General features: G+C 38.2%; 1 protein-coding gene across 1 annotated transcript in view; it reads left to right on the top strand.

The window, feature by feature from the left end:
• eys (eyes shut homolog) overlaps positions 1–27,272 on the top strand; it is a gene marked incomplete at its 5' end in the record, with an annotated part of 292,239 nt that overhangs the window by 85,472 nt on the left and 179,495 nt on the right. Inside the window, 2 exons of the mRNA XM_084390837.1 lie at positions 13,433–13,554; positions 20,034–20,293. Of these exons, the coding sequence (XP_084246963.1) occupies positions 13,433–13,554; positions 20,034–20,293 (382 nt within the window). The remainder of the gene's footprint in view (positions 1–13,432; positions 13,555–20,033; positions 20,294–27,272) is intronic.

Here is a 27,272-nt window from a genome sequence, read left to right as displayed (position 1 = left end):
CCACCTGCCCGTTACGTGGATCTCTGGAAGGACAAACATGATAGACAACAGAGCTAGGATCTGCTTATCTGATGCAAATCATCTTGCTTTGAATATTTGTGAACTCGTTAAATTGATTGAAATCGTAGGCATGTGGAGAGCAGTGGTGATGTTGGAACATCTTTCAAAGCAGTTCTGCATCTTTTGTGGTTCCACTATGGTGGTCTTTCTTTCTTTCTTTCTTTCTTTCTTTCAAATATAATAGCATTAGAGACTTCTTTCAAAAACACCAAAACATTTAAAGTGCCCATATTATGCTTTTTTGAATATTACCTTTCATGCAGTGTGTAATATAGCTGTCTGTGAATGTAAACGATCTGCAAAGTTGTGAAGCCGAAAGGGCATGATAAATAAAGTTATTGTCTCTCAAAAGAAAGAATCGACTCTGAACCGCCTAATCGAGTCGTCTGTAATTCAAATCCCACTTTTTTACGGCTACACGTAACTGGGTTATGAGTGGTTAGAATTACCACAGCGATACAACAGCAGTATAACCTTTTGACGATTTCTTCTCAAATCTCTGTGAGGTCTAAATGGGATTTACAAAACGCTTATTCATAAAAGATGGGAGAGTACCCACTTGGACCAACTTGCTCCTCAGATTCACAACCTGTAAGTATGTTTAATTGTTGATGTATATATTTTATACCGGGTGTTCAAAATACGTAGTTTTGTGTTTTATATTGTGTAGGTCTTTTCAGCTAACCGTCTGAAATACTTCTGAAATACTTCTGTGGGCCCACTATTACCTAAAATTGTGCCCATTAATGCAGATTGTCTGTTGTTCCATTTTGTGCTGCTTCCCCTAGAGGGCGCTATGAGGAATGACTGATGTCTGAAGTATGTGTCTAAACACGACAATGAACTTGACATTGGCCAGCGACAGCTGATGACGTCACTTCAGGTGCGACCATGAGTATAAAAAGGCACCTGTGAAATACGTCATCCTCTTTCTTGTCTTCAGGAGACTGTTTGTCTGTGTATGTGTTATGGAGCGAATATCATGGAGAAACACTTTGCCCAGCGTTTCATGAAGCACTTTGCGTCTGGTGCGTTTTGTGCATGAGTGAGGAGCATGTGCGTTTAGCTCTTGAGGGAGCTGAGTGCGTGCATTGCGAAGTTTTCTTAATGAAAGGCTCCGTTCGCATCCTTATTTCCGAGGGATGTGGGACGCGCATTTGGGTGGAATGCTGTCGACTCTCCATCATACCTAGTGCATCCAGCTTCTTAGAATTCATGAGACTTACTACAATAGACATGTAAGGAGTTTTTTTCCTTTCTGCTCTCTCCTGAGGGATAGTAGTTAGTGTTTGCACGAGGGAGTCAGGATCGAGTACAGGAGTTGTGAGCGGAGCACTTTTTTATTGCCTCAAATATTACTACTGTTCAATCTGTTGTTTCTAATTCTGAGGAATTATGGGCAGAAAGAGTGTAGTAGTAATTATTATATCATTTAGGAGCTTTGGGAAGTTATGGCCTGCGCCTCAAACAGATTGAGATGGGTTTGGTGGCACGAGAGATGGAAGAGATCACTTATGGCAGACTTTGCAAGCAATTTCTGCCTCGACATAACAGTCCCGCCCCTATGAGCCTTCTGTTTTCCCTTTGATCTCCATGCTAAAGGCAAAGAGACTGTAGGGTAAACCATATTCAGCCTGCATTCATCCTTTTTTCACAATAAGTAAGGGTGTGAAGGGTTTGCGTGAGCACAGAGATGTGTCGATGCTTCTACTGTATACTATTTTTCATTAGTTGAGGTGTCCTCATGAAGGCTCTGATCCTGCCATTTAGATTGTGCTGATTGCTTCATGCCCTTTCTAAAATCCATGTTTATTGTAAAGCGCAAACGTTTAACTCTTTATGCACTTTCTAAAATTCATGTTTATGGTAAGGGTTACGTGCTGCGGGCTTCATTCCCTTTCTATGTGGCTCAGACAGCGGTTCCTCGCCTTGGGTCCCACTGTTGTTGTCGCATTATGGTAACAACAGACACTTCCCGTACGGGCTGGGAGAGAGGGAAAAGAAACACTCCTGAATGGCAGGACATGTGCCATTTACTAGTACTAGGACTAGTACTGAGTCCTCCGTCCTATGCCAGGGGCTAAGTTGCTAGGGTCTCTGTGAGCCTCCCCAGCTAACAAAAATAAGTTGTCAGAACGTTTTGCTAACATTCCCATTAGGTTAGGAAAACGTTATTTTGGAATGTTTTTTAAACATTGAAAACGTCCAGTTTTTTTAATGTATTAAGAACGTTTTTTCTTGGTTAATGTGAACGTTAAAGGAACATTCCATTCACTCATTTTGAAAATGTTATTAAAACGTTATTTCTGAATGTTTTTTAAACGTTGGAAACGTCCAGTTTTTTTAATGTATTAAGAACGTTTTTTCTTGGTTAATGTGAAAGGACATTCAATGAACGTTGTTATAAGAACGTTTTCACTCAACATTATGAGAATATCAGTCAAGAACAAATAACATCACAAGCACGTTCCATGAACGTTGTTATAAGAACGTTTTCACTCAACATTATGAGAATACCAGTCAAGAACAAATAACATCACAAGCACGTTCCATGAACGTTGTTATAAGAACGTTTTCACTCAACATTATGAGAATATCAATCAAGAACAAATAACATCACAAGCACGTTCCATGAACGTTGTTATAAGAATGTTTTCACTCAACATTATGAGAACATCACAAGGACGTTCCATGATCGTTGTTCTAAGAACGTTTTCTCTCAACATTATGAGAACATCAGTCAAGAACAAATAACATCACAAGCACGTTCCATGAACGTTGTTATAAGAACGTTTTTACTCAACATTATGAGAACACCACAAGGACGTTCCATGATCGTTGTTATAAGAACGTTTTCACTCAACATTATGAGAATATCAGTCAAGAACAAATAACATCACAAGCACGTTCCATGAACGTTGTTATAAGAACGTTTTTACTCAACATTATGAGAACACCACAAGGACGTTCCATGATCGTTGTTCTAAGAATGTTTTCACTCAACATTATGAGAACATCAGTCAAGAACAAATAACATCACAAGGACGTTCCATGAACGTTGTTATAAGAACGTTTTCACTCAACATTATGAGAACACCACAAGGACGTTCCATGATCGTTGTTATAAGAAAGTTTTTACTCAACATTATGAGAACATCAGTCAAGAACAAATAACATCACAAGCACGTTCCATGAACGTTGTTATAAGAACGTTTTTACTCAACATTATGAGAACATCACAAGGACATTCAATGAACGTTGTTATAAGAACGTTTTCACTCAACATTATGAGAACATCAGTCAAGAACAAATAACATCACAAGCACGTTCCATGAACGTTGTTATAAGAACATTTTCACTCAACATTATGAGAACATCACAAGGACGTTCAATGAACGTTGTTCTAAGAACGTTTTCACTCAACATTATGAGAACATCAGTCAAGAACAAATAACATCACAAGGACGTTCCATGAACATTGTTATAAGAACGTTTTTACTCAACATTATGAGAACACCACAAGGACGTTCCATGATCGTTGTTCTAAGAACGTTTTCACTCAACATTATGAGAACATCAGTCAAGAACAAATAACATCACAAGCACGTTCCATGAACGTTGTTATAAGAACGTTTTTACTCAACATTATGAGAACATCACAAGGACATTCAATGAACGTTGTTATAAGAACATTTTCACTCAACATTATGAGAACATCACAAGGACGTTCAATGAACGTTGTTCTAAGAACGTTTTCACTCAACATTATGAGAACATCAGTCAAGAACAAATAACATCACAAGGACATTCTAAAAACTTTGTTCTAAGAACGTTTTTCTCTCAACGTTACGAGAATGTATTTTAACTCTATAAACATTATAAGAACATTCCAGAAACATTATTTCAGGAAAGTTTTTTACTAACATTTACATAACTTTTACATAACGCTAGTGAAAGTTATGGGAACGTTCCCTGTTAGCTGGGTCTTTATCCACTGACAATTTTCCCTTAAAGGTGTTCCTGTGAATACCAAGCTCTTGAGCTTTGCCCTCTATGGGATGCAGCGCGAGTTCCCATTTGAAAGGGAACGTCTCGGGTTACGCATTTAACCATGGTTCCCTGAGAAGGGGAACGAGACGCTGTGTCCCTTTGCCATGCTTCAGGTATTCCTGTGCATGTGTCCTTCAGACAAGAAGTGGATGACTTATTTCATAGGTGCCTTTTTATAATCATGGTCGCACCTGAAGTGGCGTCATCGACTATCGAGTTCATAGTCGGGTTTATACACATGCTTCAGACACCAGTCATGCCAGAGGCATTCCCCATAGCGCCCTCTAGGGGACGCAGTGTCTCATTCCCCTTCTCAGAGAACCATGGTTACATGCGTAACCCAAGACTTTATTACTTTGAGTAATGATAAAAGATGGAGCAAGATTTGCTTTAATGTTATATCGGTCACTCACATGCTCGGCTAATGTATGCGCTGTTATTGATACAGTTCCCACATGTGCACTGCAATAAATTAGAAATATACACATCGGTTTGTTGATGGGCATACAGTTGTTAATGTGGATGGTGAGGAATTACAGCTGCAACATCTCATAATGTACATCAAACTGAGTCGCGTATCACTGAGAAATGTCCTGCTCAATTCGTCCTTATGATTGAATAACTAGTTATTCCAATGTTCCATCATCGGACTCGCGCTCAGATTGATATGGTAAAATCAACGCCATCGTTATTGCTGTTACAGTGTGTACAATCGCTGAGCTGTAGGAATCCTTCGTATCTGAAATTCAGTTATGGCAATGGGTGTTTTGTTTCCGACACGCACTGTAAGCGGTAGACCAATCACAATAGACTGGGCCATCTGGCCAATCAGAGCAGAGTAGCTCATTGAAAGAGGGGATTTAGACAGACTGACAGTCATTTGAGAATCATTAAAAAATGTAAATGGTAAATGGACTGCATTTATATAGCGCTTTCAACAGACCGATGGCCACCAAAGCGCTTTACATAGCCTCACATTCACCCATTCATACACCGACGGCGGTGTCAGCCATGCAAGGCGCCATCCAGCTCGTCGGGAGCAGCTGGGGTTAGGTGTCTTGCTCATGGACACCTCGACACTTGGTCAGGTGGAACTGGGGATGGAACCGCCAACCTTCCAGTTTGTAGACAACCTACATGAACCACTGAGCCACTGCCGCCCCAGTTAAGTGATGTGCAATGTCTATTATGAGAAAAGTAAAGCGTTTTTTAACCTTTGATGCATGTAAACCTGTTGTAGGAGGCCGCCAAAACAAAATTAGGAACCTTTAAGATAGCATAATAGGGGCACTTAAAAAAATCTCAACGACCCCACTTTTGAATGGTATTGTGTGTACATATAGAATTATTATTTCCAGTTATTTCATTGTTTATTATTTTATTGTTCGTTTGTACAGCCATAATTTAGTTTATGATCATTTCCAACCCCCTTTTGCTGCCTTTGCCTGTAAGACCCCTAACCACCCTCTTTGCATTTGATGAGATACAAAGCTGTGCTGCACTTGTTAGTGGGCGACAGGTTTGCTGTTGTTTCCAATATAGTTTTTAACTGCCTCATCCTTCAATAATAAAAACAGCTTCTTTGCAAAGATTTCATTGTATAGTTCAATGAACTCTTATCTCAGATAAAGGACTATTTGACTCCTTTAACATAGATGTACAAAGAGTCTATTCAGTTTGGTAATATATGGCAATTATTCATTTAGTAGATACTTTTATCACTACACATGATCCCTGGCAATCAAATCCATGGTCATGGCATCACTGGAGCTATAGGAACAGGATCTTGAGACATTAGATCATTCCTCACTCTTTTCACTTCACAACCTCATCACAACACTGTTTTATATCCCCATAGCATCTTTTTTTTCCCTGAACTTGTCTTTGTTGAAAGTGCTGTTGCAACATTCCCCTTGAGCTTAATGGTGTTGTGAAGTGTGTGTAATGGCCCAATGTCCTCAGTATTCTCTTAAGATATAACAAATCACTCCATTTGTACACCTCAATCCTGGTCTCCTCTGCTCATCTATTTGCTGAATTCACTCCATCTTTTTTAAATTGTCAAATTCACTGATGTAGCATCTTCCTTAACCCTAGAACATTGACAATCCAAGTTTCTCCTACATTTTTCACATATTGTGGACATTCAGAGGACTTACTCAATTAAGATGTATTTGCTCGTATGAAATGCACATTTTTTTACATTTGGTTAGCTGTTGTTTAGTTATAGTGATAGTTTTCATTTTATATTTATTTATTGTTTGTGATTATCAGTTTGTACCACAGTATATAATTTTATAAATAATATAGATTCTATGATAGCAAGTTGCAATAAAACATGACAGAAATAACTCAATAATATATAAGGATGTTTTTTTTTTTTGTTGTTCGAATGAGTTTTAAATGCGCCTTCATAATTATGTTCAGCAATGGTTTTGTGGTTCAGTTATGTTTGCTGTCTTCCCAGCATGTGCCGGCGGGGCATGAAAAATGTATGTTCTACCTTTTGACTTATGGCCAACAACTGTTGTTGCTAATTTTGTCATGTTCAGTAGTAGTTTTAGATAACATGCGTAATAGCTATTTTTAATGAATTAAGTGACTACTTCATAAAACGTCTTGGAGTTACTTTTTATTGTTACAATTACTAATCAATTACAAAATTTTGTTATATTTAGCAGGTGGTTCTTGGAATTCCCATTAACTCAATAGTTTTATTTTTCAGATGATCTGTTTGCAGTTACTGTAGTGTTCAGTGATTCATTTTAACAGCCCATTTGACTTCTTACTGAATTGTAAACATTAAGGGCCAGATTTACTAAACATGGCAAATTAGCCTGAGAGCGCAATTAAAAAAAAAGCGCAGATGGGATTGTAAAGTCCTGGTTGTGATCTTCTGACGACGCGCAAATTAAAGAATTACAGCTGGATAATTTCCATAATGACCAACGCAATCCTCCAAGAGCAGTGCAATTTAGCTTCTGGTTTAAGGCATGCTTTTTTTGGGTGTTAAATATTGGTGCAAATACCAGTAAACTGACTAGCGCAAACCTTAGTAAATCACCTTGCATGATTCATTTAAATACTTTCCCCCCATAAATTTTCCGTCTGAAAGGGAAATTCCTACAAATGCATATACAATAAGGTCAGCCACAAAAATAACCGTCCACGCCATTTTACCGCAAATTTTTCACCGTATGTCTGTAGTAAATCCTGACAGTGGTTTTTTAAGGCCAAAAGAGGGTTTGCACTGGCGCACGCTGTTAGTAAATCTGGCCCTATGTATTTAATCAATACTATTGCTTGTCATTAGCCCTAATTTTCTGTAAATGCCAGTGTTTTTCAGTGCAGTATGTAATGTTACAGTGCTGCCACTTCATATATGAGAGATTTGAATATTTATTTTTTTATTGTAGTCTTTCAGAGCAGCAATTTACTGCACTATTACTCAGTAATACATCATGCATACAGTAGATGTGAGACGTGTCTAACCAACTCATTCTGTCGCAATTATCTCATTCCCAAAAATAAGTTTGGAAATGTGGAAACAGGAGCAAGCTTTCGAAATCCCTCTCACAGATTGTGGTTTACTTCCTGGCAGTGTTTATGTAGTTATTTATTTACTTCTATTAAAATAAAAATACCCCGCATAACCCCGGGTTTCTCGGGAGAGCCACGATCCCAGCTGATGATTTAGCAGCCTAAATAAGATTATACTATCCTTAGCCTGGGGTGAAAAACAGAAGTCTTCTGGAGGCATCTGATCTATCACACTATGTCTGCATAGCTTCTTCTGTCTTATGAATAAGGCCCGCGGTGCTCAAATTACATTAGGCAGAGCTTAACACTGTGTCTGCGTCTGGATGAAGCACAGATTAGCATGCACTCCAGGATCAACCCTCAGGGCAGCCATGATGAAGAACTTTAACCATGCCTTGACTGTGCAAACCTGCACTCATTTCCATTGCATGGGATAAAACCGAACAAACCTTTGCCATGCAAAATAACAAACAACAAAGCACCCGCAGTGATTAATTTTCATAATGAAAACTTTAATGGCAAAGTGGAGGGGAGAGACATTCGTAAACATACTGAGATGGAAAGGACAGCATGTCAAAAAAAAAAAATGCATTTACAGTTGTATCTTCTGCTTGAGCACTAAGTAGGGAGCATGCATTCATCCACTTCAAGTGCTGTTTATTTCAGAGCATGGGGTGTATTTCTGAATATTTCTCTTTGAAATGTGTGGTTCATGCAGATTTCTTTAGTAATTTATGCCAAAATTAATAGTTTGCATGCCTTTAAAGACATGCCTGAATATCTGATGCGCAGTAGTGGGTGGTTGAGAGAGTGGATTTGCATAGCAATGGTTGCTCTTCCGTAAAGATAACAACTTTGAAAACCATGCTACATTTAGAGTTAATAGTAGGTGGTTTGAGAGTTGAAGCTGCCCACAGATTGGCCTCAGTACAAATTATAATATACACCTTAACTACAAATTATGCCTTTTGTTCAGAGAAAGAGAAATGCATTAGAAAGTACACATACAGTATATTAATCCCCATAGGGAAGGTTAGTGCAAAACACTACATGTATACAGAAACATGTGCTTTGATTTTTTTTTTTTTTTTTTTTATGCTTTTGTTATTTTCCCCAATGTTATTATTATTAGGGGTTCAAGCACGAAGTGCTGAAACCCTATTGTAATTGTACCGATTTTTATTATTATTCTTCTGCCGTAAAACGCATCGTGCAGCCCAAACCGTAAAATTTTCTGCTATGTCGAATTTTGTCCAAAACCTACTAGTCCCTGGTTTTTTGCTCGATCGGAACCAGACCAGTCTAGGGCAATTCTCTGGACTCTCTAGGTCAATAATTATCGAAAAAAAGTTGAACTTTTGCATTTGCCTGGCTGTAACAGGGTCATTTAGAAAAGGGGCGGGACAAAAAAACACTCAAAAGCCTATACAACCTAAGGGAAAACCCCAAACTTCACAAAAATCGATGAGCATATGTGTCATTACATGGTGAAGAAGCATGCCAAGTTTCGTGAAGATCGGACAATAGGTGGCGTTATAACTGTCCAAAACGTCTCTTCTTATTAGGGGTTCAAGCATGAAATGCTGAAACCCTATTGTAATTGTAAGGATTTGTAAAACGCATCGTGCAGGCCAAACCGTAAGGCCTAGAGACTTGAAACCTGGCCAGATGGTAGGCCTCAATTTGGGGACAACCTATCAGAGTATGACCCCGAATGGCCCATAGGTGGCGCTACAGCAACCAAAAGTTCAAAATTGCTCATAACTCTTATGGTGCGTTCACACCAAACGCGAATATGCGTCTGGCGCGAGTGATTTCAATGTTAAGTCAATGGTAAGACGCGTTTACGCGCGTCTGGAGGTCTTGCGGCGCGAATGAGGCGTTTAGCGCGGCGCGGTAGACGCGAATTCGCCTCATTCGCGCGAATTGAGCGTCTGGCGCGAATTGTGCTTTTTGTGCATCACGCGTTTGACGCGAATTCGCGTCTGCCGCCCGAGTTGAAAAATCTGAACTTCTGCGTCAATTCGCGCCGCGTTAACCAATCAGGAGCCTGCCTGCTTGCTGCTGTCACGTGGTGAACTGACAGTTTAATGTTAGTTTATGTTTGGCCTCAATAAATTATTTTGTAATATGACTAAAATGCACAACAAAGCAAATCTTTCACATAAAAACTTGATTTCAATATGAGAGATAGCCTACTCATTTGTATTGAATGCTATTTATTCCATATCTATTCTAGATTAGCCTATATGAAACTTTATTAATCTAATGTAAAGACACCAAACACAATTAAGTGTATAAAAACTTTTCAAAAAAATAACAGGACAGGTTTCACTTTTGGAGGCTGCCTCCATTTATTATCAAAACAAAAATAAATGACAGATTAGGTGCGGGAGAGGGTGAACCTCGCGCCGGGCTTTACAGCGCGGGCTCGTCAGGCAGCGACCACTCGAGGCCGAGGCTTTATACGGCCTATGCTGTCCTCGTCAGCGTCCTCACCGTTAGGTCCACCAAACCTACCTCCTGGAGCAAATTGTGAAACTCCTGAAACCCTCCGGAGGTTTTGGTGGACCCGAGTACAGCGACGATGTCCCCTACGCAGCTGTTTCTGCTCTTCAGATCATATAAGAGCGGTGACTCTCTCGATTAATGCTATCGCTAATGCTCGATAAACATCTAAAAAAGATGGCCGCCAACAGCTTAGAAACTTTCGCCCCCTGACTTCGCCTTTGACGCGCGTAAATTTCACTCTTGACGCGCGAACGCACACAAAGTGGTCACGCGTATAACTAGACGCGGCAGGCGCGAATTTTGACGCAGATTCGCGTTTGGTGTGAACGCAGCATTAGACCGTTTTTCCCAGGATCTTATATCGTTGGAATCCGTGGCTCGAGGCGGACAAAATGGCTATCTCCGATTTGCTCGTCCTTCGGCGCCAATTTCGAGTAAATTGCATTTTTTGGAAAAACCTATTTTTGCAAACTTCTCCTAGGTTTTTGGCCCGATCGGAACCAAACCACTGCAAGAATATTCTCTGGAGTCTGACAATCAATAATCATCCAAAAAATTCAAAATTTCAATTAACAGTCGATAAGGGGAACCAAAATATTTGATGGCACCAGGGCCACTTTTACTAAAACGGTTATAAATTGTGAACGGAAAGAGATATTTTCGCAAAACTTGGGACACATGTTCATGGGCTCATTCTGAGGTCACATGAAAAAAAAATCATGACAATTGGCCACTTGGTGGCGCTATAAAATGGTTATAACTTGTGAGCGGAAAGAGATATTTTCGCTAAACTTGGGACACATGTTCATAAGCTCAATCTGAGTTGGCATGAAAAAAATCGTGACAATTGGCCACTTGGTGGCGCTATAACAGTGAAAAAAATCATGAAAATAGCTATAAGCGCACCCAACCGTTAGTCTACTGAAAATTGGCACGCAGTGTCTTTGTCCAGGGTGCCATGATAGTCTATGAGATCATTGGTGTATCTCAAAAAACTCAGTATATGTCATTGGCACAATGCCTTGAAGGAGCCTTAGAAGTTTCAAGCCAGTGTTTTTTCACAGGAGTGACCTCCTAAGACTCCTGAATCCTTGCCGAGTCCAACAATACCAAACATGCCAGATTTCGCCTTATGGTTTTTGTAAGTGTCATTTAGAGCTTTAAAAAATTGTGGTTATCTTCAAAGCCGTTAGTCCGATCGAGACAACAACAAAAAAACAAAGTAAATTTGAAAACATAGGTAAATAGCTAAACAATAACGCCAAAATGTTAAAATAATGATAGGAACTGACAAAAAATAAATTAAATCCAATCAATTTCACCCATGGATCATTTTGATGCTCTCACATGTTTGAAACGAACAATGATGGATTGTGATGAAATTTGTTTTGAATTGGGACTGGCGAATCCCTGTCCATACTGTCAATGACCGTTCGCAAAGACCCTCCCACTTTAGGTACTGTCTGACAAGCGACGCCACTCTCACACCACACCAAGTTCTCAAGCAGTGAAAAATACATTGTGGATCAGAGAGGAGACTGCACGCTGACAGACAAGTACTTTTGATATGAAAGTCTCACCTTTCAAATGTAGTCATTTTTTAGAGACATTTGAACAATAAATACCGTTTTGTGACTTTTTAATGTGTCTGACAGATCGCTGTAGACTCAAGGCTCAGTTAAAGCTGCTCGTGAACCGATCATCTCTTCCTTCTAGTTAATTTATAGCATTAAAATAAACATGAATGAACATAAAAGGAATGTTGTTTTAAAGCGCTAAGATGTCAGTACACTTTGTTTTTCAAATTTAAATCCTCCAATGTTAATCTACTAACTCCTGACTGCTTTGTTGGACAAAATGGCGGATTATGATTAGTCAGATCGCCTGTCAATCAAACTCCCTGCGAAGGGTCAATTGAGAATGCCCGTGCGCACAATCCTGATCTAATCGACAACTCTGCAGTTGCACATAGAAAAGGCCGGAAAATCCCGCTATAATGTAAGAGAGCATCTTTTTTTATGTATTTGGACCTAGGCCTAACAATGTGTTATGGTGCGCTGTCACCAGTGTTTTTTTTTTTTTTTTTCTGGTGAGCGTAGGCTACTCCTGATTTTATTAGTCATCTCATCTCTTATATGCTGTGTATGATCATATCCTGCCCTATTCATGGTAGCCTACTCGCGGACATTGCGTCATCAATGTCATCAATTGCGTCATCAAGGGGCCCGCCTTGATAATTCTACTTAAGGGCCCGGTGTTGGCTCGTTACGCCACTGAATATAATTGTCTAAACTCCTTATCAAAATTACATATTTACAACAAATTTGACACACATATATGGGCACAGTTTGAGTACTACTAATAAAAGTGGTGGAGATCAGGCAAGACTGTAAGAAGACTCAGGCAAAAAGGTGCTATAACTGAAAAAACGCTTTAAAACCATATATTTCCTATGGCAAACTGCCTGTATTGGCTGTAAATTGACTTTTTCATCTATGATGGCAGTTGTTAAATGCTTGATAAATAAAACTTAATGTCTTTTGATGCTTTTGTGCTTAAAGGCCTTAAAGGCCTTAACTGCTTGAACCCCGATAAATGCTGCTTGCAGCTTTAATTATTATTATTATTATTTCATTTAAAAAAACACAGTTTAATCCATACTCTAATATAACAGTGTAATAAATAAATATTTTTAAAATGTATATGCTACCTTTCAAAAGTTTGGGGTCGGTAATATTATTTTATAGTTTGTCTCTTATGTTCACCAATGTTGCATTTATTTGATTAAAAAAATATATATTTTTGTGGTACATTTCTTTCATCTTTGATGAATAAAAAGTTTAAAAGAACAGCATTTTTTTTAGAAATCTTTTGTAGCATTATAAATATCTTTACTGACACATTTGATAAATGTAATGCATCCTTGCTGAATATAAGAAAAAATCTTACTGACCCTGAACATTTGAATAGTAGTGCACAGTATAGTATATGTTGTGGTACATTTACATACTGGCCAAGTACTTTTGGCATCTCATACAAATGATCACGAGTTTCATTTGTATTATTGCTTTAACACTACCGTGCTTTGCTGGCATCTGTTATTCTGTTTATTTACAATGAATGTTTTAATAAAGACATTTTCAGGTGAACCATGTGTTCGTTGGCAGAATATTCTGTATTTATCTATAGGTCAAGGCAAGGGTTAGATGAAATACTGTAGTTACACTGCTGTATATTATCTTTTCATTGGCTGTCTTCATTTGCATTTCAGAGTTATAACTGCCTCTGTGTACCCGGCTGGGAGGGGGAGTTCTGTCAGTGGGAGACCAATGAATGTTCGTCAAACCCCTGTAAAAACAACGGCACCTGCGTAGACCTCCTCAACACTTACAGGTGGGTTGCAAAAATACAGCTTGATGAAGCACACACAATCTGGATGAATAGACAGGCTAGAGATGTGTCACGCGGTCGACTAGTTGTCCAACAACCTACCTACATGTTGATCAATGAGGTTGTCAGGCTTATGTAGATTTTGGTCATTTATTTTATTTATTTAATGGCTAAAAACACATCTCTTCCCATTACTTGCTGGTGCTGACTCTTTTAAAAAAAGAAATTCTTCCATTCACTTTAACCATTTCCTACCCGTTCTAGCCTGTACTGCTCTAGGCAATGTTTTAACCTTGTATAGTTAGCACTTATGTTGTTGCCTCATTAAGATGAATTGCTTTGTTTTTTTCCTTTTTGTAAGTTACTTCGGGTTAAATTGTCTGCTAAATTAATAAATGTGATGTAAATGGAAATTTATCATACTTGCGTCTGTAGGGTTGTTCACGTATAGCGCTTAAAGGAACACTCCACCGTTTTTCATATTAAACTATGTTATTCCCTTAACTAAGATGAGTTGATACATACCTCGATACATACCTCGACCAAACACCTCCACGTTTTCCCTCGGCGCAGTAAAAAGTCACGTTGCCTCTAATGACAGAAGTGAGAGGGAGAGGGGGAGAGGGTTTTTCAGGAGTGATGATATTACTGCGCCGAGTCGAAGTGCTCCCAAGTGAAAAAAGCGCCACGTTTTATTTTGTGTCACCATACTTGGTCGTGTAACTACTCGTGTAACTGTATTTAAATAGGGAAAACGTGGAGGTGTTTGGTCGCTTCTAGCTTCGTCTCTGTTTGGATCCTAATGAATGACCTGGGCTAAGCTAAGTGCTATCAAAGTGTCGCCATGCGCCAGAGCGATTGATTGCACGCACTGAGACGAGAGAGGTATGTATCAGCTCGTCTTAGTTCAGGGAATAACATAGTTTAATATGAAAAAACGGTGGAGTGTTCCTTTAATCCTGGCTTATCTTTACATTTGTTCATTGTTTTTTATTTATTTATTTATTTAGACTTTTATCTCTAGGTTTCCAATTTTAAGTTGGAATTGGTTAGCAAGGAAGATTTAACCTCCAAATTGGGGTGCCAAAAGAGTGTAATGTGGAACGATATGGTGCTAAAATGTAATGGCCAGACAGGCAACAAATCAGGGAATGGCCAATCCTTGCTTGATTAAATATTCACGGGCATCATGGTCCAAATAAGAATGTTATTTGTCCAATCGATGTTACTGACCTCATAAATATGTAAATAAGAATGTTAACCCAGAGTTTACAAATATGTAGTGTGAAATCATGAAACTTGCCAACCCAGGATTAATGAACACTTTGTAACATGGGTTAAAAATGGCCCTGGGTTAACAATTCCATGTGTGAAAAGCCAGTTTAAATACTTGAAAGAGTTTTGAGGCCTTTTGTCCATGTGTGTTAACTTTGAGGTCATCTCCTAAATGTTGATGTTGAAATTCGATTTTAACAAAGATATGCCATTAAAAATACGATCTTTTTTTAATTTTTTTATGCAAGATTAAAACGATAAGGATCTGATTAACCTGACCGATAGTTGTTCAGGCAACCCCCTGATTAGTTGAGTTTAAAAGGGACCTATTATGCCCCTTTTCACAAGATGTAAAATAAGTCTCTGATGTCCCCAGAGTGTGTATGTGAAGTTTTAGCTCAAAATACCCAACAGGTCATTTTTTACAGCATGTTAAATTGTCAGTTTTTGGTGCTCAGAAAAACGCGCTGTTTTAGTGTGTATCCCTTTAAATGCAAATAAGCTGCTGCTGCACGGCACAGGGGGCGGAGCTTCAGTCTCATCTCACGGAATGATGATAATATCAGAACCTCTCAGTAACGGTGTTCATTTCGACCCGGAGTCGGACAATAATGCCTACAGAGTCAGAGTGCTGTATGGAGATGGAACAGGTATAGTTTAGTTTAATTACGGTTATAACGTATTTATCATCTGCTTGTATGTATCCACTATTAATAGCCTACAAGTCTGCTGTTTCGGACCAGGTCCGAATGATGATCAAAAATATACTGATGAGTTTAATAAAGTTTATAACACAAAAGATGAAGCGTCCAGAAAAGAAACACAGTATAAGAAGTGCGTAAGTACATAAACGAATTTCGGTAGAGTTGAGGGAGCATTTTCTTTGAAAACAAAATAATTCCACCTCATCTTCAGCGGCTGCCTCAGATTTCGGGAGTAAATAGAGAGATCTGTGTGGATTAATACATCCAGCCACACAACACCTACAACGCTTGGGAGACATTCTCGTCAGTGCAGCAATGGCGGATGTGTACAACTCGCTGTGAACTCGATCAGGGCGGGTCTATGTTGAAACGGCAGTGTCTGTCAACACTCGTGGGCGGGGCTTGTGGCTTTAGCGACGTCACTAAAGCCGCATTCTGAAAATAGGGCGTTGGGAGACACTGCTTATGATTTATGGGGATTAATAAAAAAGGAGTGAGTGGATTTTTATCACTATTGGGTGGTTGTGTACACTGCCAACACACATTTATGTCCAAACAGCATGCAAAAGTGAATTTTGCATAATAGGTCCAAAAAAAATAATAATGTTGTTTTGCATCAGAAAAAAAAAAAACTATTTGAAAAGTATCACCGAATTTAGTCACCTATTCTCTCGTCACGTAGAGACAGACTGTGCTCTCACAAATGTGAAAGATAATGAATTGCAGATGGCAGGTAAAACAAATGAATCAATCAATGGAGCACAGCAGGAGGAGGTTTCTTTCAATTGGTGACTCTCTTGAGAAAAAAGCTGCTGCTTCTGTTTCATCTGATGTGCCCTCTTGCTAAGGGCAGCGGAGTAAGGCGAGAGAGACTGAGGGAAGAAAATAGACTGGAAGGAAAGAGTGATGTGTTTAAGACAGGGATTGGCAGTACAGCTGTAAGATCACTGCCACCAAGTGGAATGCAGATACCTCCAGCGCTCTCTGGGATTCACTCTGGTAAATATAATCCCAGCTCACTGCTCTAACCTCCCAGTGTCCTACTTTCAGCTGTCTGGGATTTAATGTTTCTCAGTCCAATAGTGCAATTAACCTATAAATCCCCTCAGCTGTCCAGAAATCTCCCGACAGTGATTCAGTTATGACTATGAATGCCAAAACGAAGTAAAACTGTATTTTGCTCAGAGTTTGCATAGCTTTTAAAGGAAACATTTGGAGATTCCTGGCTCATAGTCCATGTTTATAAGCATTGCTAGTGTAGTTGACTATTCTAACTTAGCAGATATAAGGATTTCATATTCATATTCATGTGATGTAAACTAAGCTTATTGACTAATTTAAAAAAAGAGAGAGATAATCCATTTGATATTCCCTGTTCTGGTTTCCTGGTTTGATAGAAAATACATCAACTGGACAGAAAATTGTGCATGTCAAGCTATTTTAAAGGGGCCTTTAAGACAGGATGTTTTTTTTTTTCTTTTTTTCTTTTTTTCTTATATTTTATGTCAATAATATACTGTATTTCATGGGCTGCCATATTTTTATTATGATGACTATGAAGGAAGATTTTAGAAATTTGCCCTCTGTGATTTACATTTGCATTCCTACAATATATTTACCATTTATGACTCATTGCTCATTTTATTTTTAAAACCTGTAGGAATTGCATGTCTGGCCTCTTTAAAATAGCCACTGTGTGTTTGTTTGTTTTTTTTCCCCCTGAAATTAAGTTGAAGGTTTAATTTATAAGAATTTAGTTCATGGCACACATTGTAATACTGGTCTAAAAGGAACAAAAAGGGATTTCCAGAGACGTATGACATTCATTAGTAAAAAGCACCACAGGGCTAAGCCAAATCGGAGTCTGCCCCTGGGGGAATTTGCTTTTATGCTGCAAGGTCACTGTGTGCCAGGACTGTCAGTCGGTCTGGACATGAATGAATATTTTAATAGTACAATATCATTTTGCTCAGTAATTTCACACAGTGGAATTCCAAAGGATTTCAAGACTCTATTCTTGTGTAAATTCTGTCATCGCTGTCTCATGTTCTTCCAAAGCTGTATGAATTTGTCTTCCTTGAAACCTAAAAGGTTTTAACTTGGGGTGTTTACATGACAACGATGTACTAAAAGCAGAAAAGTTTTCCCACAACGTTGTCAAAATGATCCCCGTTCACACCATAAACTATACAAAAAGATGGACGTCACACCTTCACTATCTTCCATTGTAGAAAAGTGAAGCCGCCAATGTCCGAATATGGCGCTGAAAGACTCAGGTCCCGAATCAGCGCAGTAGTGAACTCGGGAACCGAGTCTGTGCAATAGTGAGCGTGAAGTGGAGCTGCGGTATCAAAGTCCCGCTCACACTCCTGCAGAATCGTTTGTACAGTTTACTGCAGAACAGCTCATTAGGATGGTGTGAAATAAACAGTTATGGAATTATAGAAGTTAAAGTTAAAGCGCCAATCTCCTCTTGAAGATCCCAAAAAAAGTTGGTGCCTCAGTGAGTACTTTGTTTAGAGAAGCTGTCAATCACAACTGTCAATCATGATGTCACACCCCCGTTTTTATAGCATCAAAAAACATACTGAAACCAAACTTATTTAAAAAACGAACACTTCGACTTACATCAGTGTGATAAAAACTGCCCAAAATGACAGAAACCATCTTTGTAAAAAATTATAATATTTGAAGTGTAATTTGATTTAGTTTGTCTCACATCCCATTTGATTACACTGAGAGGGCGGGGTTTATGACCTTTAATGCATCCAGCTGTCACGATCCACTCACAGGAAAAGAGGAGAAGATCCAATAGCAGTAAGTAATATTTATTGGGGAAATCCGTACTCGTAAACAGTCCAGGCAAAGGTCAAACTCAATGTAAGCAATCCAAAATTACAAGAACAGAACAAGACGACACAGACGATCAACAGACCTCAAAGGTGGTGTGACGAATAACAAGGACTCCGTAACAAACACTAAAACAGACAGGGTATAAATACATACAGAACTAACAATCATGATGGGGAACAGCTGGGTACAATGAACAGTGATGAGTGCAGACAAGGATTGTGGGAAATGCAGTTCCTAATGAGAATGACACCGTGGGGGAAGGGGACCTTTAGTGGACACCAGGGAACATAACACAACACTGTGACACCAGCCACCTGGGGTCATCACTTTTCAGGACTTGTGCGGCGCATTTGGTTCACACGGATCCGTGAAAAGACTAAAAATGCTGTATTTTGCTGCCAGGCCAGTAGTTGGCAATGCCACTTTGTAAAGAAACACAACGCGCATGTCATCAATGGTTTCACAAATTCTCATTTTTGTAGTTTACACAGAGAAGATAACGGCATTGTTTTCAAAAACTTGTTTGCATTTTGCATTAAATGAACGGCCAAAACGCATAACTTTTTAGTTGAAAATGGTGTGGTGTAAATTTGGGTATTTTCCTCACACAAATCTTGGCAGCATGGATAAGTAATGTTTTATTTTTTTATTTTTTCTAAAAGAAAGAAAGAATTAATAGTTTTTATTCAGCAAGGATGCATGAAGTTGATCAAAAGTGATATTAAAACCTTTGATAATGTTTCAAAATATTCAAATGAATGCTGTTCTTTTGAACTTTCTATTCCAAGAATCCAGAAAGATGTGTCACCGTTTCCACAAAAACATTTAGAAGCATTCTACTGTTTTCAGCATTTATAATGAGTCATTCTATAATTTAGGGTACATCAGGAAAAAAAAAGTGTAAAAACTATATGCTTTCTGAATAAACAACTTTTGGTTTCGGTTTATATTTTATCAATGTAACTTATCTGCGAGTTGCAATGCTTAATCATTAAATGCCATTTTGAGATAACAAAAAAAATAGTCAGTTTGTCTACTATGTTACGGACAAACTGTATGACTACAAAACTGTAACAAACTGAAAGTACTACACTTTTAAGTGACTCAAATATTAAATGTTTCTTTGGTCTATTCTGCCATATGTACAGTTATTATTTTAAAAGACTTCTAAGAATATTTTTGATAAAAACTCTCATATAGATTGATTGAAGGATCACGTGACACTGAAGACTGGAGTAATGATGCTGAAAAATTCAGCTTTGCAATCACAGGAATCAATTACATTGTATTATGTATTCAATAGAAAACAGTTATTTTAAATTGTAATGATGTTTCACAATGTTACAGTTTTTACTATATTTTTGATCAAATAAATGCAGCCTTTGTAGTGAGCATAAGATATTTTTCTTTAAGAACATTAAAATATGCTATCAGCTCCACATTTTTTAACTGTAATGTAGTGTACAATTCATATGGATTACTTTTATGAATCTTTTATGGTGTTTTTTTGTTTTTTTTATGTTTTTAGCTTTTTCACTTTTGTAATATGGAAAGGAGCAACCAGGAAATGTATCAAAAAGGAATTAAAAGTCATACAAGCTTGAGGGTGAGGAAACAATGGAAACTAAAATCTCCTCTTCTGCCTCATAGGTGTATGTGTCCTCATGGCTGGACAGGCCTAGACTGTGGAGTTGATGTGAAGGAATGTTCTTCTTCTCCCTGCCTTAACGGGGCACACTGCGTGGAGTCTGACATCCCAGGGGAGTTTTCCTGCACCTGCCCGCCCTTCTTCACCGGCCCCCTCTGCGAACAGCACTATGATCCCTGCGACCTGCGGCATAACCCCTGCCTGCACAACTCTACTTGCCGTGCCCAGTCAGATGGAACCGCCCTCTGTGTTTGCCAAGTCGGTGAGATATAGCAACCCAACTGTACATACCTACTGACCCACCCACCTGCTGAGTGGTCCTGCTCACTCTTCTGCAGCTTTTCATTGATTTGCCTTCCATTGGATTGTGTTAAAACCACTTATTTCCTTTGCTAAATGCTCATTTTAGTCCAGAATAAAAGGGTTTCAATGGAAAACCTGGAAATGGGCTGAAGCCTACACTGGGGAGGGGCCTACTGGCTGCACAAAAAATAATATTTTAATAATGGGAGATTACAGCAGTGACAACAAGTGTTGGGCATGTTACTTTAAAAAAGTAATTAGTTATAGTTACTAGTTACTTCTCACAAATAGTAACTGAGATAGTAACTGAATTGCATCATTATAAAAGTAACTAATTACCAGGGAAAGTAACTATTGAGTTACTTTTTAATTTTTTTATTCAAATATCTCAAATAACTTGGATGGCCCCAATATTAAATATGTTAAATTAATGAAATGGACACTAAATAGAATAAATTATTATTATAAAACATTTTACACTAATCTACACTATTTTAATGTTGCTGTGGGACATTGTGAGAGACACATATTAAATCTGATATATTATTGTAAATATATTATCATTACTATAGTGGAACAATAAAACACAATAGATGGTTTAGAACTTTTAATATTTATTGCACAGACCACAGCTGGCCAACAAATAAGTCTAAAAATAAATGATGCTTCTTATGAAATGTACCAAAAATGAATAAATAATATTAATAAAAATATGCATACACGCTTTGTAGTGCAAATTAAAATGATTAAACTGTCACACAGCTTCACAACTGGTAGACATACTGTAGCCTACTTGAAGTTTTTTCTTCCTCACAAAAGTAAACAGTTTAACAAGAAGTGCTCTCAATATAATACTGAACAATGTACCAAAAATAAATAATAATAATAATAATAAAATATAATATTTGGGGTTTTATTTTTATAACCTACAGAGAACGTCATCATCAGAGGTAATTTGAGCCAAATTCTAGGCGCGTTTACTCGTTAACGTTAACGTTCCCTGCAGGTTATTTTGGGGTTTTATTTTATAACCTAAACAGAAAGTTTCCAGAACGTTACCTGCAGGTTATTTTTACATTTTATTTTTATAACCATGTAAACTAATTAAAACGTTGCAGATGATACCAATAGGCTACACAGATTATTCTAATGCTGAAATGTGTAATTTATTTATCAACAAACTATATAATGCTCAGACACACTCGGTGTCTCTCGCTTGCGGCGTTCGCTTCGCTTTTGTCCAGTCCGGTAAACACACAAACATACCAGAGAAAAAACTTTGCAGGTCCACTTCAGTGATATTATATATAGATATTATATAGATATATATATAGATATATATAGATATTATATAGCTCAATTACAGTAACACCACATTTTATTGTCAGTAACGGTAACAACGTTGTAACAGGGGAAACAGTAATTCGTTTGATTACTCGTTACTGCAAAAAAATAACGCCGTTTATTTACTGTTTATTACTGTATTCTATAACTGAACTCATACTCATACTCATACGCATTTTCAACGAAGCCCTGCGGTGTGAACAGAACAGCACTGGTTTCTATAATGTCATACATTACGAGAGAGCCGCTCTTTTCTAAACATGGATCAGTAACTTACAACAGTGTGGATATAATCTGCATGTCATCTAAAGATTTTAGATCCAGTCAGTCTTCCCCCAGAGCTGTTTTCGTGAGTTTTGTGGTCTGCCCGCAACTCAAAAATGAAATCTGCTGTTGGTTAGACGGATGAACTTGCAGCTCGACTTTTGTCGTTTCAAATATGATTTTACGGTTACAATAAGACTTTAAGTCACAATATTTGATTACTTTAGTCACTGTCATTATGGTTACAGTTGATAGATCCCGTTGCACTTTTATACAGACAGTATTCGAGACGTTATTGTAAGCGGTGGTGTGAACAGTATAACTCGACACTGGCATTGGTATAAAAAAACAAATGTCTATCAAGAGTTACTTTCAATAAAACTTGGATTTTACTGACATGTTAAAGGACATTTCAACTAGAGAAACGAGGAAGAACATTTTCTAAAGTTATGCTTGTTGAATGTATTCATACATAAACACAAATGAGTAGCTGAGTAGAATACATGCATACTGACTAATGAACTAGTGAAATGTTTATTCGGGGTAGGGGGGCCTACTGTAATTCTGTCACCCAGGGGCCTGTGGTTATCTAAATGAGACCCTGATTATGACTTCTATAACTGAAAAAGCCATGTTTATAAAAGAAACTCTTTAGCTCTATATTTCTCTTATTCAAGGAGGTCTATAGAACACATGTGGAAAGCTATTTGTTTGCAACACATCCATTTTTGCAACAGAAAAAAAATAACAGATCCATCAGAATGGAAGTTAATGCAGAAAGATGCCTTTTAGAGCCAGATGGTGAAATTAAGGCTTCTTTCTGCAGGATCTAATGGGGCAATGCTAACCAAAACCTTGACTCCTTGGTCTCATTGGAGACATTTTGTAAACTAATAACTATGATAATTTAATTCTATTATTAATTCAAAAGTACCTTTAAAATTATTTTTACAAGCCGTGATCTATTTTCCATGGGTAGGTCATGGAAATTTGTAGAAGGTCATAGAAAAACTGCAAAAATACATTACTGCCTTAATCGTATACTGATGAGCATAGTAGCCTTCCAGGCAGTTGACTTGGGATTGATTTCTTTTTTTGGGTCAAGCTGCTTTTGGGTTAATCTTCTTGGACCTGTACAGTGACTTTAAAAAGCTTTACTAGAGAATTTACACAACTTGGAAATATTTTTTAATGGTTGTCTCCTATGCTCAACAAGGCTACATTTATTTGATCAAAATAGAGTAAAAACAGTAATATTGCGAAATGATTTAATATATTTTATAATTTACTCCTGTGATGGCAAAGATACACTTTCAGCAGCCATTTATTCAGTCTTCAGTGTCACACGATCCTTCCGAAATCATTCTAATAATCAGTTTTTTTCTTATCAGTGTTGAAGACAGGTATAATGTGCATCATTTTATTCATTCCCGCAGATTTTGTGCTCACACACAAAGTGTGCGCATCTAAAGCTGCCTCTCAGTACTATATTGAGTTCTTTTACACACAAAATAATGAAAAAGTATTCACGTTTTAAGTGAACACAAAGAGTTGAGAAAGAAAACGCATGTGAAACAGTATAATAGAATCGTGTGCCAGGTCTTAAAAGTGACACCAAATTTTGAGATAATATTAAAAATATATATTGGCCAATGAAACTTTGGAAGATCACTAGCCACAGTGGCTGGTGAGAAAACAAGTTAATGTCAAGCCCTGGATGGATATATATACTGTATATTGTGGAACACATCAAGTTATAGTACTTCTATGTTTTTTATTTAATAAGATCAATGAAAATTTGTTGTTTGCATTAAATTGCCCTGTTTAATGGGTTTTAAGTCAAATATTTAAAAAGGATAAATTTGAGTTAAGAGACAGTCATGTTGTTTATATTCTTTATGTTTACAATGGTTTGAAATGAAAATATAACATCACTCTGGCAAGTATTATGCTCAACTAACCTTCAAATATGCCGAAATAGAAGGAAAGAGTGGCTCATGAGAAGAAACTGTGGCTCTCTGGATATGCATGACTTTCTAGTTTTGTTCTGCCAGCTCTCCCCTGCAGTATTTGTCCATTGATGTCTTCAGCATGGGAGAGAATTATTAAGGATCACACACTGATCTGAAACCATTGTAACCGCTTGAATCATACTTTCTTCCTTGTTAAACGGTGTCTTACCCTTCCAATGATTTGTCCATTTTCTTCACTTCCCTATTTTTGACTTTCTCTACAGAGACAGAACAGACCCTATCACTTCTGCCAAAGAACAAGTTCCAAGTGTTTCATTAAATTTTGGCTGCAGGTTTCCATCAAAGGAAGACGAGCTCTGCCTGATGAATGCACAGAACAGGGGGTGCAAAAGAGGTTTCTGCACAATCTCTTTAATCACAGTGAAGCGTACTCTCTCGCGCATGCCCAGTCGTCCATACACACGCTCATCTGTCATATGAAACCCTCCTGATATTATTATGCTCGTTGAGACCAGATCACTTACTCATAATACATGTCTGCTGTGTCTCAGGCACAGATTGCTCTAACTTAAAATTTTGCACATTTGTATTCAGCTGATCACTTCACAGTTTCACATGGAATCTGATGTGGCTCCACAGCGATTCAGATGCTATTACTCATTCAAAAGTAGTGAATACCACAATGCTGTGCAGCTGTATAATGCTGAGGTTTATCTCACTGTGTGGTTACTAGGGATGAGTGCTTGGAGGTGACAACAATGACAGCAAATTTTTCAGCACCATAATTGGTTACAATGGCAGTACTTTGTACAGGCACAAGCAGATATAATGACATCCGATTTGACCACAGTGACTATAAAAACAGCTTGACTTTACTTGAAGATATTTGAAGTGCTTGAAAGACCAGTAGCATGTTCCAAACCAATAGATGGAGTATGTAGTTAGTAAGTCACATCAAACCTCGGTAATACAAATATAGAACAAATATATTGTAGTTTTTTAGTTTTTTTTCAAAATCAGCTCTGTTTAATCTTATGGCGGTTGGTTAGATTGAGCAAAGGGTATATTAAGGGCCCATACATACATTTATGCCTAGTATGTTGTTTGTCCTTGGCGTGCTGCCAAAACAACAGTGAGCCACTGAGGCATGGACTCTACAAGATCCCTGAAGGTCTTGTCCTGTGGTATCTGGCACCAAGACGTTAACAGGAAGATCCTTCAAGTCCTGTAGGTTGCGAGGTGGAACTGCCTTGGATCGGACTTGTTTGTGCAGCACATCATACAGATGCTCAATTGGATTGAGATCTTGATAATTTGGAGGCCAGAGCAACACCTTGAACTCTTCATCATGTTCCTCAAACAATTCCTGAACAATATGTGCAGTATGGCAGTGTGCATTATCCTGCTGAAATAGGCCACTTCCACCAGGGAACACCATTCTGAAGGGGTGAAGGGGTGTATGGTCTGCAACAATGTTTAGGAAGGTGGCACGTGTCAAATTTACGTCCACCCAGCAGAACATTGTCCAGAGCATCACACTCCCTCCACCGGCTTGTCGTCGTCCCACAGTGCATCCTGGTGCCATCACTTCCCCAGGCAAACAGCGCACGCACACGTACACGGTCGGCCACGTGATATAAAAGAATACAGGACTCATCGGACCAGGCGACCTTTTTCCACTGCTCCAAGGTCCAGTTTGACGCTCGTGTGCCCATTGTAGGTGCTTTCGACGGTGGACAGGGGTCATCATAGGCACTCTGATTGGTCTGCGACTGCACAGCCCCATACGCAGCAGAGTGTGATGCACTGTGTGTTATGACACGTTCCTCCCATAACCACCATTAACATTTTGTGTGACTTGTGCCACAGTAGACCTTCTGTTGGCTTGGACCAGATGGGAAGTGTATCAGTGAGCCTTGGTCGCCCAACACCCTGTCGCCGGTTAGTGATTTGTCCCTCCTCGAACCACTGTTGGTAAATTCTCGCCACTGCTGACCGGGAGCAACCCACAAGCCTTGTCATTTCAGAGATACTCTGACCCAGTCGCCTTGCCATAACAATTTGGCCCTTGTCAAAGTCGCTCAGATCTTTATTCCTGCCCATTTCTCTTGCATCCAACATGTTGATGTGGCCTTGTTAGGAGATGATCATCAATATTCGCTTCACCTGTGACTTGTCATAATGTTTTGGCTCATCAGTGTATATATTTTATGAAATATATACACTGAAAAAATATGAACCCTTTATAAATATATATAATATAAAATAAAATAACAAATAATGCAGTTATTTATTTAATGATAGTCAAAGGTGTGGCTTTTTTTTGCATGTATTCTTCCATCTCTATGAAGCCTTTTTTTCTTTTTCATTTTTTTGCAAGCCATTTAGGTGTAGGTTCACACTAACTTTTTAAAATTAGGCTATTTATAAAGCAAATTTGTTTCCCAGTTGCTTTCATTTCAGTTATAATTCACTATTACTACTTATTGGGTGATACTAACCAATGAGTTATATTGGTTAGAACTGGAAAAGCAGCTATACATGAACTGTAGCTTGAGTTCTATACACAGGATACGTTTTTGCTTTCAGCAATACCTATACGCTAATGGAATGGAACAGTTTTTTTTTTTTTTTAACTTGAATGTTTGAAATGTTAGCATGCATTAGTGTTTGATGAAACGTGTGAATTGACATTTGCATCAGTTGAAAAACATTCCTTTCCTTGTAAAGAGCATACCACCTGTACACATTTGATATATCATCATCATTGGAACATCTCTGCTCAGTGAACATGTTACATTGCACACATACTTGTATGCAAAATATAGCTCATCCCATATCTCTGCTCAGCACACATGTACAAACATACTCTGACTCATAAAATACATTATGAAATGTATAAAGAAAAATACAATTTTAGTCTTCACTACCCTGAAGTCCTTTACCCTTCTGCTGTATGAAATTATAATATGGAAAAAGTCTGACTCATCACTTTTAACAATCCACAGAGAGAAAAGCCCATGTTACAGCATGATTCTTAAATCAGATGATCGTGTTCATGCCCTGTCTAGATTGCATCTGGTGGTTTTGAACTATGATGTGGCCGAATGCTTCTTTCCTTGTTATACATCTGACCCCTTTCGATGGCACCGGTGTGACCTGTGAAACGCAATCATACCAGCCTAGCATCCTTTTTTTTTTTTTTTTTTGCTGTGGGCATCTGAATGATATGAAGTCTGTGGGGATAAGAGAGGCCAGAGGCCAGTCAGTGAATATGACTTTTTTTGTTGCGGTGTTGTAACACTATCAGGGAGGAAATGAAAAGAATGTTGGGGTGGGATAAAAATAGAGTGCTTT

This window comes from Rutilus rutilus (assembly GCF_951802725.1).
Source record: "Rutilus rutilus genome assembly, chromosome: 20".
Taxonomy (NCBI): domain Eukaryota; kingdom Metazoa; phylum Chordata; class Actinopteri; order Cypriniformes; family Leuciscidae; genus Rutilus; species Rutilus rutilus.
Note: the sequence above shows the minus strand (reverse complement) of the source record. Positions and strands in the feature narration are given on the sequence as shown.